The sequence below is a fragment of the Hyperolius riggenbachi genome, chromosome 11 (assembly GCF_040937935.1).
Source record: "Hyperolius riggenbachi isolate aHypRig1 chromosome 11, aHypRig1.pri, whole genome shotgun sequence".
Classification (NCBI taxonomy): domain Eukaryota; kingdom Metazoa; phylum Chordata; class Amphibia; order Anura; family Hyperoliidae; genus Hyperolius; species Hyperolius riggenbachi.
Window position 1 is genome coordinate 121,802,812 of NC_090656.1, and position 16,146 is coordinate 121,818,957.

General features: G+C 43.4%; 1 protein-coding gene across 1 annotated transcript in view; it reads right to left on the minus strand.

Annotated features, from left to right (window-relative positions):
- Window positions 1-16,146, minus strand: part of LOC137537707 (mucin-5AC-like) — a 535,576-nt gene that overhangs the window by 253,610 nt on the left and 265,820 nt on the right. Inside the window, exons 19-20 of the mRNA XM_068259643.1 lie at window positions 7,844-7,944; window positions 5,562-5,713 (exon numbers count right to left, since the gene is read on the minus strand). Coding sequence (XP_068115744.1) covers window positions 5,562-5,713; window positions 7,844-7,944 — 253 coding nt within the window. The remainder of the gene's footprint in view (window positions 1-5,561; window positions 5,714-7,843; window positions 7,945-16,146) is intronic.

Below are 16,146 nucleotides of genomic sequence, written 5' to 3' on the forward strand. Positions count from 1 at the left end.
CGACCTCCCCTAGCAGCAACTATGCCATTCATAGCAGTACCCACAGTGACCTCCCACCCCCTGCACCCACAGCAATCCCACCAATATTCAGCACCCACATTACACTTAACCAGTAACCCCCACTATAGCAAGCACCCAGTACTTGCACCAAGCACCCTGCACCTAATACTCACATCCGGCCTCAATATGGCACTTAGTACTTGCATCAAACAGCCACATGACACCCAATACCTGCACCCCTTCACCCTATAGCTGGCACCCAGTACTCACACCTACATGGCACAGTACTTGCACCCAGCTCTGACATGTCACTCACTACTCACACCTGCACACAGCCTCCACATGGCACCCACTCACATAACCAGTACTAGCTCCCGAAGTACCTGCACTCAGAACCCACGTGACACACAACACCCACCCAGAGCTACCACCCAGTGCAGGCATGGCACCAAGTATTTGCACCTATGTGATACCCAGTACCTGCACCCAACACCCACATGTTTCATCTGCAGTAGTTCCAGTTGCACTAAGCCTCCACTTGATGCCCAGCACCCACAGCAAGCACTCACATATGACATCCAGTACTTGCACCCATAACTCACAAGGGACTGAGTACCTGCAATCAACACCTACATGATGGTTGATACACACCCATACAGCCAGAATCCACATGACACCCTGTGCCAGCACCCAGAACCCACATGGCACCCATCATCTGCATTCAGCAGCATGACAATCAATACCCCCCTTGCCAGAAACGAGGAAGGGGGGGGGGCATGCGGAGGAAGGCATTGACAGGCCCCTTTTTTAAATTTGAGCACCCCCCTCTTAAGGACCCTCTGCATGGCCCTGCCACTCAGGTTTAAGAAGTCACTCTCTGTAGAAAGGAAAAAAGGGGGTACACCTCTCCACTAGGAGTGGAATAGACAATAATGTAGAAACTTCAACAGAGGCGCCAAAGTAGGATAAAACCATCTAAAAACCATTTAAAAGAGGCGGTAATCCACCACTACCTCCTCCTCTTAAATGTTTTTTAGACGGTTTTATCCTACTTTGGGGCCTCTGTTCAAGTTTCTACATTATAGTAATGCAGAGTAGGCTGTAATACAGAAATTATTGCCAGATCAGGTGATTTGAGCTCACAGCCTTGCAACTACAGCTGGGGTCTCATCAAACATGCTCTAGTCAACGGGAGCATACTACACATGCAGGGTTCAAATCTTTTGAGAACCACAAAAATGCAATACACTCCCGGTGACTGGACAGTGCATGTGCTGTCCCTGACTGGAGCTCCATTTGCAGTGGCATTGATAGTGTACTGGTTAAGGGCTCTGCCCTGGACACAGAGGGACCGGGGGAGCCCTTGGGAGAGACTATTAACACTGCAGGGTGGCCTATTGAGCGCACCTTGGACTGGGCGCGCCCAGACTGGTGCTGCTGCCCTCTAAGTCTGCTCCAGACATTACATCTCATTTCTGCTACTTTAAACCTCTTAATGAAAAGACTGGACCGAAATTTCAGTGGATTCTAATGTAGCACTTCTCCAGCAACACCTATAACCTTTCAGAACACCTGGATTACTTGTGATGGCAAAGATTTAAGCTGGATTGGATCTTCCTTGGTATCACACACGGCTGAACACTGCACACCTTCCTTGGAATTGACCTGAGACCTTAAAGACTTTCTGCCTCTTTGTGCCTGCCCTCTCCCATCCTGTGAGTAACTTTCATCGATTATCTACAGCATCTATGCTCAATAGACTATATTTTTCTACATATATTATACATTATATCTTCAAACTCCTAAACAAAGAACTGTGTTTTCAAATTCATGCTGTCCATCCATACATCTCTGTGTAAGGACAATTCAGTCTATACAGGCCCTTTGATCTCTGCAGGATACCAGCCACAGCTGACAAACTTCACACCTTGACTCTAAATAGGACCCATCTCAGCAGGAGCCCTGAGCTGTCTCTTGTCCATCCTAATGTGTAAACATCAATATTCAGCAGAGAGACTTCTAGCTGTATACCAACCAAGAAATATCTATCCAATTGACAAATCCACAATAATTCTACTGAAGTCTGTTGGAATCTTCAGAAAGACAAAGAGAGGCTCGAGAGGACGTGGGAAAAGATATTCTTCACCGCAGAACCAAAATAACTCTGTGACAAAATCTGCAGAGTACACCCAGCCAACAACCCTAATAGCTCCAGCACAATCCAGCAGAGATGACAGCCACACATCTGGAGACTGTTCTGTCTTGGAGTCATCAATCTCAGACCCTAGCTCCCAGGGTAGCCCCATCAAGGCTGTCCTCTGTAATGTCAGATCGATAAACAACAAAACAGCAATCATACATGATCTAATAGAGTCTTCTGATCTGGCCTGCCTGACTGAAACCTGGCTTTCTGAACCAGTTGGCCCCACCCTGGAGGCTGCCGTGCCAACAAACTATTCCGTGATATACTGCAACAGGAAAGAACGCAGGGGAGGAGGGGTTGCACTTTGCTTTAGATCAGCTTTGAAAATCAGACCACTTACTGTAGGTCCTACCAACTCGTTTGAATGCTTGGGGGTGCAACTTTCAGCTGAGAAAAACATTAACATATTGCTGATCTACCGCCCACCAGAAAAACACTCAGACTTCCTTAAGGAACTTGTAGACCTCCTATGCAACCTAACACTGGAACACTCCAGATGGATTGTTCTTGGAGATTTCAATACATGGGTGGATGACTCCTCTTCAAAACTTGGAATAGAGCTACCTCGTGCCTTACATGAACTGGGCTTCCTCCAATCAATCAGCTCTGCTACTCACAGGAAAGGCCACACTCTGGACCTTATATTCCATACTGGGCTGTCAATAGCCAATGTGGAAATTAATCCTGTTGCCTGGTCAGACCATCACACTATCCACTTCTCCCTCTCAATACCAGCTGTCAAACACCAGGTCAAGAATCAAATAAAATATCGCCGCTTAAAAGGGCTAACACCTCAACATATCCGAGATAACCTTAGCTTTGATGAATTGACTGACTCCAGCTTGGACCCTGATACTCTGGTGTTTAAATACAACAAATGTGTGTCCTCCACCTTTGAGACCATTGCTCCTCTGCGCACCAAATATCTTACTCCACACCATCATGCACAGTGGTTTGATAACGCTATAAAAGAGCTGAAAAGACAAGGCCGAAAACTTGAGAGACTGTGGCGCAAATCTCAGTCCCCAGAAGACAAACATGCCTTAATCCTCCACTTGAAGAGCTACCAAAAGGTAATCACGGGAAAAAAATCATCCTTTCTATCACAAGAGATTGCAAATGCAGTTAACAAACCAGCCCAACTGTTCCGCACAGTGGAAAAACTCTGCAACCCGGCATGTCAAAAACTTAACATCGAGTCTTCAAAGAACCTCTGTGACCAATTTGCCCATTTCTTCACAGACAAAGTCTCCGCTATAAGGTCCGCCATCCAACTTACAGCATCTGAGCCTAATATAGCGCCGAAGACCATTAGCAGAGACAATGTAACACCTTGGTCAAACTTCAAAGAAATTGATGAAGAAGTCACATCAAGCATCCTCCTTCACGTCCGCCTAACTACCTGTGACCTAGATCCTGGCCCAACACAGTTCATGTTGAACTGCCCCGACCTGTTCGTACCGGTATTCCTAAAAATTGTTAACTGTTCCTTAAAATCAGGGATATTTCCTGCTTTACTGAAGGAAGCAATCATCAGGCCTCTCCTCAAAAAACCCTCCCTGGACCCAGATGCAATGACCAGCTACAGACCTGTCTCTAACCTTCCCTTTCTGGGCAAGCTAATTGAAAAAGCTGTTTACCTCCAGCTAGAAGCCAAAATCCTACAAAACAACAGTTATGACCCATTCCAGTCTGGCTTCAGGAAACACCACAGCACTGAAACGGCCCTCATCCAAATATGCAACCACCTGCTCATGGCAAGAGACAGAGGAGAGTGCTCCATCCTCATACTGCTAGACCTTTCTGCAGCCTTTGATACAGTTGACCATGACATCTTGATAAACAGGCTACAGGAATACTGCGGCATTGATGGCATAGTTCTTCAGTGGTTCCAATCCTTCTTGAGTGGCAGAACCCACAAAGTGTCTATGGGGCCCTTCCTGTCCACCCCTGTATCACTTAGGTATGGGGTGCCCCAGGGCTCAATCCTCTCTCCCCTGCTTTTCACGATTTACATGTTACCGCTGGGAAAACTAGTCCAAAAACATGGCCTGACATACCACTGCTATGCAGACGACACTCAACTATATCTTTCCTTCAAGCCTGGTGTGACAGACCCAACTCTAACTATAAACGCCTGCTTACGTGAACTACAGCAATGGATGAATGACAACTGGCTGAAACTAAATGCAGACAAAACTGAAGTCCTTCTGATAGGAGGGCAGAGCATGATAACAAAACAACTTAACTTGCAGTCTTCACCACTGGGAATAGGAGGCACGGATCTGCGCAGCTCTGATCATGTGCGTAGCCTGGGAGTTCTAATTGATTGGGATTTAAACTTCAGAACTCAAATCTCTGCTGTGGTGAAATCATCCTATTTTCACCTGAAGAACATTGCAAAAATCAAGCACCTCATACCCCCAGAAGATCTGCCAACCTTAGTCCACGCCTTCATCACATCCCGACTGGACTACTGCAATGCTCTCTACACTGGCCTTCCAAAAAAGGTCTTGTACCGACTACAGCTGATACAGAATACTGCTGCCAGACTGCTAACCAACCAACCCCGTCACTGCCACATAATGCCAGTCCTGCACTCCCTTCACTGGCTACCTATAGAATGGAGGGTCCTATTCAAGATCGGCCTACTGACATTTAAATCCCTGAATAATTTAGGCCCTGGATACATGAAAGATATGTTGCAGCTGTGTAGCAATCCCCGCATTCTCAGATCAACAGGTTCTAATAATCTAGTCATACCCAGAGTCCACTTGGAAACTTTTGGTCCCAGAGCCTTCTGTCATGCTGCCCCTACGTTTTGGAACTCCTTACCTCAACAGATCAGGACAGCTCCATCCCTGGACGTGTTTAAATCCAGACTGAAAACCCACCTGTTCAGTTTGGCATTTGCAGAAATATAACTTTTGTTGTGTGAATACTTCATCCTACTAATTACTGAATCTGAGAGAGCCTAAGCGCTTTGAGTCCTATGGGAGAAAAGCGCTATAGAAATGTTATTGTATTGTATTGTATTGTACCTTTAGTGGCTGCAGCTCTTAAACACTTCAAATTCGACAGGAGAAAAGTGCTATACAAATGTTAGCATTATTATTAGCATTATAATCTTTCTGAGCGGACATCAGCATAATGGAGGGGACCCAGAGGACAGTGAGGAACCTAAAAGGCTACAGGGGGCTGGACAAAGCCCCAGGTAATTCAAAATCCACTTTAATCAATTCTGGCTTACTTCAAATGTCTTTGTTTGGATTACATATTTTTGTAATAAAACTGCACTGTGAAATGTTACCCCATAACCTATACATTTGATAGAAGTATTAAAGTGAATGATATTTACCAGTTCTCACAATTAATTGTGGCATTTTCTCCAGAACTGTAATACAGACCATTGTGAACACAAGGACATCTGTCTTCTGTAATGCATGTTCCATTTTCACTTAGCAATAATCCTTTTGGGCACACGCAGCCAGATACACACAATGGGCTGTACTGTCAAGGCACAAGCATTAGCAAAGTGGAGATAAAAGATAAAAGAGATCATATGTGATTTGCTAAGTTTTGGCACCAATTACAAGTACTATAGTTTTCTGTTGTGTGGAGACTAGTAATTTGCAGTTTATCAGTACTTGCAGCCTCCTGCTGTCATTGATTACTGATCAGTAAGGCTTAGATGAACATTAAAGATTAGCAACTTCGCCATCAATTTTTACCCGGGGCCGAATTTACCATAAGGCACTGTAGGCACGTTCCTACAGGCGCCTGATGGTGGAAAGGCAGCTCACTCCCTTCTCCGAGCGCCTTCCTCTCTCCTTTCCTATGTAGAGTCCTGATGAGAGTGTAAAGGAGAAGTTACTCACCCTGCCCTCAGCATTCCACTAATCAGATCTCCCTTCAGTCAGGGGCACCTCTAACTACTTAATACTGACATCCCTCTAGTTACCTGATACTTGGGGCAACTTTAACTACTTAATACTGAGGGCATCTCTGGCTACCAAATGCTAAGGAACATCTGTAGCTACCTATGACAGGCAAGGAAAGTAAGGGAGAAGTGACAGCTGGGACAGCCAGCACACTTCTGGTTCAGTTTGGTGGGGGTTTGTAGGTCAATGGAGGCTGAAATCTAAGGTGCCAGGACACCTGTGCCTATAGGCTCCTGTGATGTAAATCCGGGCCTGTTTTTACCTTTAATGTAAATATAGGTATTTAGTAACCTTTTAAAAGTCACATAAAGTAAAACTTTTCATGGCTGCGGGGCTGAATTATTTCTTCCACTGGGAAAGTGTGCCTTCCCCAGCCTGGCAGGCTATGCAGAGCAGCACAGTGAGCTGTGTTAGTTACCCATCCGGTTGCTGGATTGGTTTCTTTCTCCTCTTCATCCACCCGTGGCGGTACATTCCCAACATCCTCTTCTGAGTTCCGATCACATGTTATCAGGGCTTAGGGGATGGTATCAGCGTTGCAGCACCGGCTGGTGGTGGAAGAGGGATGATGGAAGAGACTGTTATATCGTGATCAGAATTCAGAAAAGGATGTCAGGGGAGTAGTGGTGCAGGTGGATGAAGAGGAGAAGCTGATCAGTCGCCCAGAAAAGGTAAGTATACAAACGCTCTGTTCACCGCTCTGCATAGCTGCATGCAGTTTAACAAAATCTGATGGCTAAGGATGCCCTGATTATTTAACATGAAATAATGCGTGCCGGGCTGTTAATAGATTCGGAAAAATGCAAGCAGATGTATCTTCCCTTCCTGTTTTAATATAGATCATTTATCATAGAATAGATCTTTTTTTTTTTTCTAGTTCATCTATTCTTATCAGTGTCTCTCCTATAATGCAAACTGTGAGGTTTTCTGAATAGCTTTTTAAAGGACTAATTAGCTTGCAATGGCTACAGTCACAGTGCTCTGATTCACCGATATCTAAAGCCCCGTCTACACGAGGCGATCCGGCGGCTCGATTAGCCGCCGGATCGCCTCTTCCGCATCCCCGCGCGTACCCGCCGCGTACCCGCTCGCCTGCGCGTGTGTCGGATTCGATCCGCCCTCGTCCCCGCGCCGTGCCGCTTATCTTCCGCTCGATTCCCTGCCATTATCCCCTCGTGGGGAACGAGCAGGGAATCGGCGGCGGCAAAATCGGAATCGGCCCTGACGGATGTTATCAATCGAGCCGCACATCGCTCCGTGTAGATGGAGCTTAAAGGTACATACAGATGTAAGGTTTTTGTTTGCCTGAGACAATCATTCATGATTATCTGGAAAAAAAATCTAGTGTCACTTTAGTGCTAAAATATAATTTAGTGATCTGCCATGGCATGACTTACACAAATAGCTGCTCTATTTTCAATGTATCACACTCGTCCACTACTTATCTACCATTTGTCAACTCTCTTCATCTCTCCAGAGGACAGAACAGGCTGCTTGACTGTAGACAAGCAGCGCGTCTATACAGCGACTGTTCCTAAAATGTTATTAATGGAACTATCACCAAAAGCCTTTTTCAGGTGACAGTAATTGAGCTTCTGTATGGGCTTTAATAAACTGCTTTTTATTTTTCCATTATCAGTGCAAAATGTTTTCCTCTTTAGTAACAGTATGGAATGGAACTAACAAGCTGAATACTCACACACTGTGCCTTTGATATATCGCATGTCTGAGGACATTGGGCTCCCTTAGCATTTTCACCAGCTTGATCACAGTCAAAGTAGGTCATTGGGGGAGGACAATCTGGAATATACGAGTGTGATAGTTTACAATAAATGTAATACAAAATAAAAACAAATAAAGTACTAAAAGGGTAAACTATTTTAACTATAACTGTGTATATTACGGTATGTTTTACCAAGTGTGTGGAGGAGTATATTGGAGATTATACACACATAACATTTATATATTATATGTATATAATACTAATGTTATAAATGTAAACGTTTAGGTGTTTGTATGTTTGTTACTGATCACGCAACAGTGTGTGAATGGATTTCAATGAATTTGGCACACACATAGTACATTACCTGGAACAACATATGGGATACTTTTTATCCCCATAACCAAAAAGTGGGTGGAGACAAATACACTGGGAAAATGTTAACTGCAGCCATTCTTGCACTGTTATTGGTAGGGTTCTTAAACTTTGCACAGTTGGTCACTGGGTGACTAGGATTAATATTCAAAAAAGTGGGTGGAGCCTACAAAAGCCAATCAAAATTCACCTATTGATTTTCCACAGGAATATTTCATTGCTGACATTCTTGCACTGTTACTGGCACAAGCCTCAAACCTGGTACAGTTGGTCATTGTGTGACTGGGGTTCAAATTCAGAAAAGGAGGTGGTGTGGGAGAAAACGCGGAAAAGCCGCCATGTGTGTTCAGAACAAGGCGGCTGATTCCGCGTCCAACGCGGCGGTTTGCACGCATAGGCCTACATCTACTAATATGGCGGAACGCGGAGAAACCGTCGCATGCCCTGATAGCGGTGCGGCTGGTTCCGCGTCCAGCGCGGCGGGTGGTACACAACACATGGCTGGTGTGGCTGGAGCCTGGGACTGATAGTCCACACAAGTTCAGAAGGACGCGCGCGCTGAGAGGCAGAACTTTTACGACAGCCAGAAGGGAGTCAGCTGACCATGCCGGTCAGCTGACGATTCAACTAGTTCCCATTGGTTCAGCACTTAGGGGAGGCGCTGGAGTGCGCTGTGCCTTTATATACTGGGTGCTCGTCATTCGCTGGTTGTCTGCTGTTGCGATCACTACATGGAAGCACTCAGACCTTTTGTTAGATTCTGTGTTACCAGTTGTTATATCCAGACTAGTTCCAGGGGGTTGATGATCAAGGACCTCACACCCAGATTAGGGACTCGTATTACCATTCTGTTATACTTCAGACTAGTTCCAAGGAGTTGATGATCACGGACCTCACACCCAGACTAGGGAATTGTATTATCATTCTGTTATACTTCAGACGAGTTCCAGAGTGTTGATGATCACGGAGCTCACACCAAGACTAGGCATTTTTTATTATCTGTTGTGACCTTCTGCTTTCCTGACCACTCTTCTGATTACTGATTTGGTACTTCGCTATATCTGAATTTCTGTTGCCAAACTCTGCATATCTTAGGATTACTGAATCTGTCTCCTGTCTTTGTACTTATCTGTCCGTGTGTTGCCGACCTGGCTTGCCCGACCTTGAGAGCTATCTCCCTACCTTAGAGATAGTTCACAGATCATTAGTGACACTCTCCTATTAGTGTCACTAACGCTCTGGTCCTTCCATCTCCTGGCCTGGCTCCTCCCTTCGGGAGATTCTCAGGTTACTAGAAGGCACTTGTTCTCTTTTGCAGTATAGCCTACTGCTCTGATACCTGTTCTCCAGGTATTGCTCTCAAAGTATTTACTGTTGCACCAAAACACTCATATCTCTCCGGTGTCCAGAGGTTAGCGATATATCTGATTATCGGTGATCATCAATAATCGGGTATATATCTGTATTCTTGGTGATACTGCAGATCACCAATAATCAGACCCTCTCTGTGTTTCACCGATCGTTACATGGTGCCACAAACAGCCAATCAGATTTGTTTCATTTCAATGCAAATTCTTGATGCCAAAGCCCACAAACTTGGTCATTGAGTAATTGAGTGTTTGGGTTAGAAAAAGTGGGCGGAGCCAACACCAGCCAAATACATCCCTAGGCATACCCCTGGCAAATTCTGATTGAAAGTTATTTTTAGTCAACCAGCAAGCACATTTTTGATGGGAAATGACATCGGTGTCTCCCAAAAGATAAAAAGACTATGTACAAGAAGCATTATTGTGAGGGGGGGAAAAAAAAACATTTCTAAGCTTTTAATTAAAATTTGAGCAAAAAAGTGTCCAGTCCAAAATTATTCATACCCTTCTCAATAATCAATAGAAAAGCCTTTATTGGCTATTACAGCAATCAATCGCTTCATATACAGTGGGTTGCAAAAGTATTCGGCCCCCTTAAAGTTTTCCACATTTTGTCACATTACTGCCACAAACATGAATCAATTATAATGGAATTCCACGTGAAAGACCAATACAAAGTGATGTACATGTGAGAAGTGGATCGAAAATCATACATCATTCCAAACATTTTTAACAAATAAATAACTGCAAAGTGGGGGTGTGCGTAATTATTCGGCCCCCTGAGTCAAAACTTTGTAGAACCACCTTTTGCTGCAATTACAGCTGCCAGTCTTTTAGGGTATGTCTCTACCAGCTTTGCACATCTAGAGACTGAAATCCTTGCTCATTCTTCTTTGCAAAACAGCTCCAGCTCAGTAAGATTAGATGGACAGCGTTTGTGAACAGCAGTTTTCAGATCTTGACACAGATTCTCGATTGGATTTAGATCTGGACTTTGACTGGGCCATTCTATATGTTTATATATAAGTTTGCCCTGTATTTGGCTCCATCAACCTCCCCATCAACTCTGACCAGCTTCCCTGTCCCTGCTGAAGAAATGCAGCCCCCGAGCTTGATGCTGCGACCACCATATTTGACAGTGGGGATGGTGTGTTCAGAGTGATGTGCAGTGTTCGTTTTCTGTCACACACAGAGTTTTGCATTTTAGCCAAAAAGTTCCATTTTGGTCTCATCTGACCAGAGCACCTTCTTCCACATGGTTGCTGTGTCCCCCACATGGCGTGTGGCAAACTGCAAACGGGACTTCTTATGCTTTCTGTTAACAATGCCTTTCTTCTTGCCACTCTTCCATAAAGGCCAACTTTGTACTCCCACCTGAGCTGTAGATCTCTGCAGCTCGTCCAGATACACCATGGGCCTCTTGACTGCATTTCTGATCAGCCCTCTCCTTGTTCGGCCTGTGAGTTTAGGTGGTTGGCCTTGTCTTAGTAGGTGTACAGTTGTGCCATACTCCTTCCATTTCTGAATGATCACTTGAACAGTGCTCCGTGGGATGTTCAAGGCTTTGGAAATCTTTTTGTAGCCTAAGCCTGCTTTAAATTTCTCAATAACTTGATCCCTGACCTGTCTTGTGTGTTCTTTAGATTTCACGGTGTTGTTGCTCCCAATATTCTCTTAGACAACCTACGAGGTCCTAACAGAGCAGCTGTATTTGTACTGACATTAGATTACACACAGGTGCACTCTATTTAGTCATTAGCACTCATCAGGCAATGTCTATAGACAACTGACTGCAGTAAGACCAAAGGGGGTCGAATAACTATGCACACACCACTTTGCAGTTATTTATTTGTAAAAAATGTTTGGAATCATGTATGATTTCCGTTCCACTTCTCATGCGTACAACACTTTGTGTTGGTCTTTCATGTGGAATTCCAATAAAATTGATTCATGTTTGTGGCAGTAATATGACAAAATGTGGAAAACTTCAAGGGGGCAGAATACTTTTGCAACCCACTGTAATTGCAGACCAGCTTTTTGCATGTCTCCACAGGTATTTTTCCCCATTCATCTTTAGCAATGCACTCCTAATCTTTCAGGTTGGAGGGTCTTCTTGCCATCACCCTGATCTTCAGCTCCCTCCACAGATTCTCAATTCAGGAGTCAGGACTCTTGCTGGGCCCCTCCAAAACATTAATGTTGTTGTCTGCTAACCATTTCTTCATCACTTTTGCTATGTGCTTTGGGTCATTGTCATGCTGAAATGCCCACTGGTGCCCAAGGGAAAGTTTCTCTGCAGACTGCCTGATGTAGTCATTGAGAATCGTCATGTATTGCTCTTTTTTTCATAGTGCTGTTTACTGTGATTAGGTTCCCATTGGCTGAAATGTAAAAGTTTTCCGCGGAATTCCGTTTTAGCCCTATAGCAATTCTGTTCCGTCATATCAGAACCGGAATCACCAAATTCCGTCCGGAATCGGGGAATCCAGCGACATCCCTATTTATCACTACTACTTATCATAATGAACTGATCTATATCTTGTTTTTTCCGCCACCAATTATTTGGGTGGTACATTTTGCAAAGAGCTACTTTACTGTAAATGCATTTTAACAGGAAAAATAAGAAAAAAAAATGGAAAACATTTATTTTTTTCTCCGTTTTTGGCGATTATAGTTTTAAAATAATACATGCCTCCATAATTAAAACGCACATATAGCATTTCCCTAATAGTCCCGGATATTACACTGTTCAAATTATGTCCCTATCACAATGTATGGCAACAATATTTTATTTGGAAATAAAAGTGCATTTTTTTCTGTTTTGCATCCATCACTATTTACAAGCTTATAATGAAAAAAAAAAAATAGAAATATTTAATCTTTACCTGGATATTTAAAAAGTTTAGACCCTTAGGTAAATACTTACGTGGTTTTTTTTTCATTGTAATGATTTTTTTTTTATCATTAAATATTTTATTTGGGTATTTTCAGGAGGGTGGGATGTAAATAGTAATTGTTTATGTAAATATGTGTTTATTTTTTTTTTTACATGTAGATGTAGTTTTACTTTTTGGCCACAAGATGGCAACCTTGAGTTTGTTTACATGACGTCACTCTAAGCATAACATGTACGCTTAGAGGGACGTAGGAGGCAGAAAAAGAGAGGCTTCCGAGAGAAGCGGTCGCTTTTTTTGCCAGCAAAAGGAATCCGTGATTGGGCACCATGTCCCGATGAATTGATTCCTGGGCTAACGATTCACAGTCGGGAGTGCATGTGCATGATCGGCTGCGGGAGCACACATGGCCTTCTGGACGTAGTCTCTACGTCCAGAAGGCTTAAATGGTTAAGCTATGCTGTAGACTTAACTGCACTTTTCAATTTTTTTCCTCTTATCTCTCACAGCAAGCCTTGGCTACTGGACAGGTCACAGATAGTTGACAGTGAATAACTTTAAGATATGATGGAAACATGCTAAGCTTCAAATAGAGTCATTTAAACAAAACGTGCAGTTCTGAAGTTAAAACATTAATAAAGGGGCCCAAAAACTGGTCGATTTCTGTCACTGATATAAGGCTGATTTGCCCGCTCTGATTGAATCGGCTAGAAATCGATGCAGCAGGAAGCATAATCGATCAACCAATCGATTTCTGAGATCGATCGGCTGCTGGCAGCAGATCGATGGCCCATAGTGTTGCATTGAATCGAATGGTGCAACACTGTATTTCGATCGGTTTTCAAAAGATTTCATTCATAAATCTATTGGAAATCTGTTCCTTGTGTGTGCCACACATCAGATTACTGTCAGATTCGACCTGAAAGGCATCGGACAGGAATCTATCTGATGGTCAAATCTGCTGCAAATCTATAAGTGTATGGGTACCTTAAGAGGTAAATGTGTTCTCTTTGGTGGAATCACCCTCATTAAATACCACAATATCCACTGATGACAAAGTGAAATGGCAAGTAAGCCCTTTTATTGTGACAATATAATTATGGGCAAACATGGACAGCCTTTGAGTGCCACAATATTCTTCCTCACCCCCAAATTGCGATGAGGCTTCACCTCCAAATACAGGGAGTGCAGAATTATTAGGCAAATTAGTATTTTGACCACATCATCCTCTTTATGCATGTTGTCTTACTCCAAGCTGTATAGGCTCGAAAGCCTACTACCAATTAAGCATATTACGTGATGTGCATCTCTGTAATGAGAAGGGGTGTGGTCTAATGACATCAACACCCTATATTAGGTGTGCATAATTATTAGGCAACTTCCTTTCCTTTGGCAAAATGTGTCAAAAGAAGGACTTGACAGGCTCAGAAAAGTAAAAAATAGTGAGATATCTTGCAGAGGGATGCAGCACTCTTAAAATTGCAAAGTTTCTGAAGCGTGATCATCGAACAACCAAGCGTTTCATTCAAAATAGTCAACAGGGTCGCAGGAAGCATTTGGAAAAACCAGGGCACAAAATAACTGCCCATGAACTGAGAAAAGTCAAGCGTGCAGCTGCCAAGATGCCATTCACCACCAGTTTGGCCATATTTCAGAGCTGCAACATCACTGGAGTGCCCAAAAGCACAAGGTGTGCAATACTCAGAGACATGGCCAAGGTAAGAAAGGCTGAAAGACGACCACCACTGAACAAGACACACAAGCTGAAACGTCAAGACTGGGCCAAGAAATATCTCAAGACTGATTTTTCTAAGGTTTTATGGACTGATGAAATGAGTGAGTCTTGATGGGCCAGATGGATGGGCCTGTGGCTGGATTGGTAAAGGGCAGAGAGCTCCAGTCCGACTCAGACGCCAGCAAGGTAGAGGTGGAGTACTGGTTTGGGCTGGTATCATCAAAGATGAGCTTGTGGGGCCTTTTCGGGTTGAGGATGGAGTCAAGCTCAACTCCCAGTCCTACTGCCAGTTTCTGGAAGACACCTTCTTCAAGCAGTGGTACAGGAAGAAGTCTGCATCCTTCAAGAAAAACATGATTTTCATGCAGGACAATGCTCCATCACACGCGTCCAAGTACTCCACAGCGTGGCTGGCAAGAAAGGGTATAAAAGAAGAAAAACTGATGACATGGCCTCCTTGTTCACCAGATCTGAACTCCATTGAGAACCTGTGGTCCATCATAAAATGTGAGATTTACAAGGAGGGAAAACAGTACACCTCTCTGAACAGTGTCTGGGAGGCTGTGGTTGCTGCTGCACGCAATGTTGATGGTGAACAAATCAAAACACTGACAGAATCCATGGATGGCAGGCTTTTGAGTGTCCTTGCAAAGAAAGGTGGCTATATTAGTCACTGATTTGTTTTTGTTTTGTTTTTGAATGTCAGAAATGTATATTTGTGAATGTTGAGATGTTATATTGGTTTCACTGGTAAAAATAAATTATTGAAATGGGTATATATTTGTGTTTTGTTAAGTTGCCTAATAATTATTCACAGTAATAGTCACCTGCACACACAGATATCCCCCTAAAAAAGCTAAAACTGAAAACAAACTAAAAACTACTTTCAAAAATATTCAGCTTTGATATTAATGAGTTTTTTGGGTTCATTGAGAACATGGTTGTTGTTCAATAATAAAATTATTCCTCAAAAATACAACTTGCCTAATAATTCTGCACTCCCTGTATGCACACAAAGCCACACTCCCAAACCGCCATGAAATTCCACCTCCACAGGGGAGAAATGCTTATTTTATTTATTTATGTATAATTTTTTTGGGGGGGAGGGGGGAGGGTGAGATTGCCTAATAATTTGGGGATATTTAAGGGGGAACACATCTAATCACACTTTGTGCTTAAAGCAGTATAGAATTCTGCATAGATACGTTTGGAGACTTGGAGGGAGGGGGTATCTTCCTCCAAGTAAATTTCAGGGATAGAGGGACGCTGCCTAAGTATGTTTGGTGGGGGGCATGCCGAATTACATTGTGGGTTTTATAGCGGGAACTCTGCCCAATTATCTTTTCCAACTTAGAGACCACTCATGGAGATTTAGGGAGGGGATTTGAGGAGGGGGCACTCCTCCCTAAATCTCCAAACATGATTATGTCGACTCCCCATTAAACACCCAAGCATAATAAGGCGAAGTCCCCCTAAAACCACAAACATTAAAAAAACATAAAAAACAAAAAAACATAAAAAACACAGCCCCCCTCCACCCACCCAATCCCCAAACATAAATATGTACTGTGCCTATTTATGTTTGAGGGTTTTAGTGAGCACTCTGCCTAGTTATGTTTTGGTTAATTTAGGAGGGAACCCATCCCACTTATGATTTGGGGAGGAATCTGCCTAACTGTGTTTAGCGGACACACTACTGAGTGTGCCCCTTGTAGCTGCAGCTCTCAAGTGCTTTGAGTCCGACAGGAAAAAACGTTGGTATTGTTATTATTATACTATCACTAAAGTCTTAGGTTACACATCAATCCTATTCATTATTATTCAGCATATTCAAATTATAACAATCGGCATATACAACCGATGTCAGAAAATAATATTAATGCAGAGGAATTATCCCCATCTTGCTTTAGG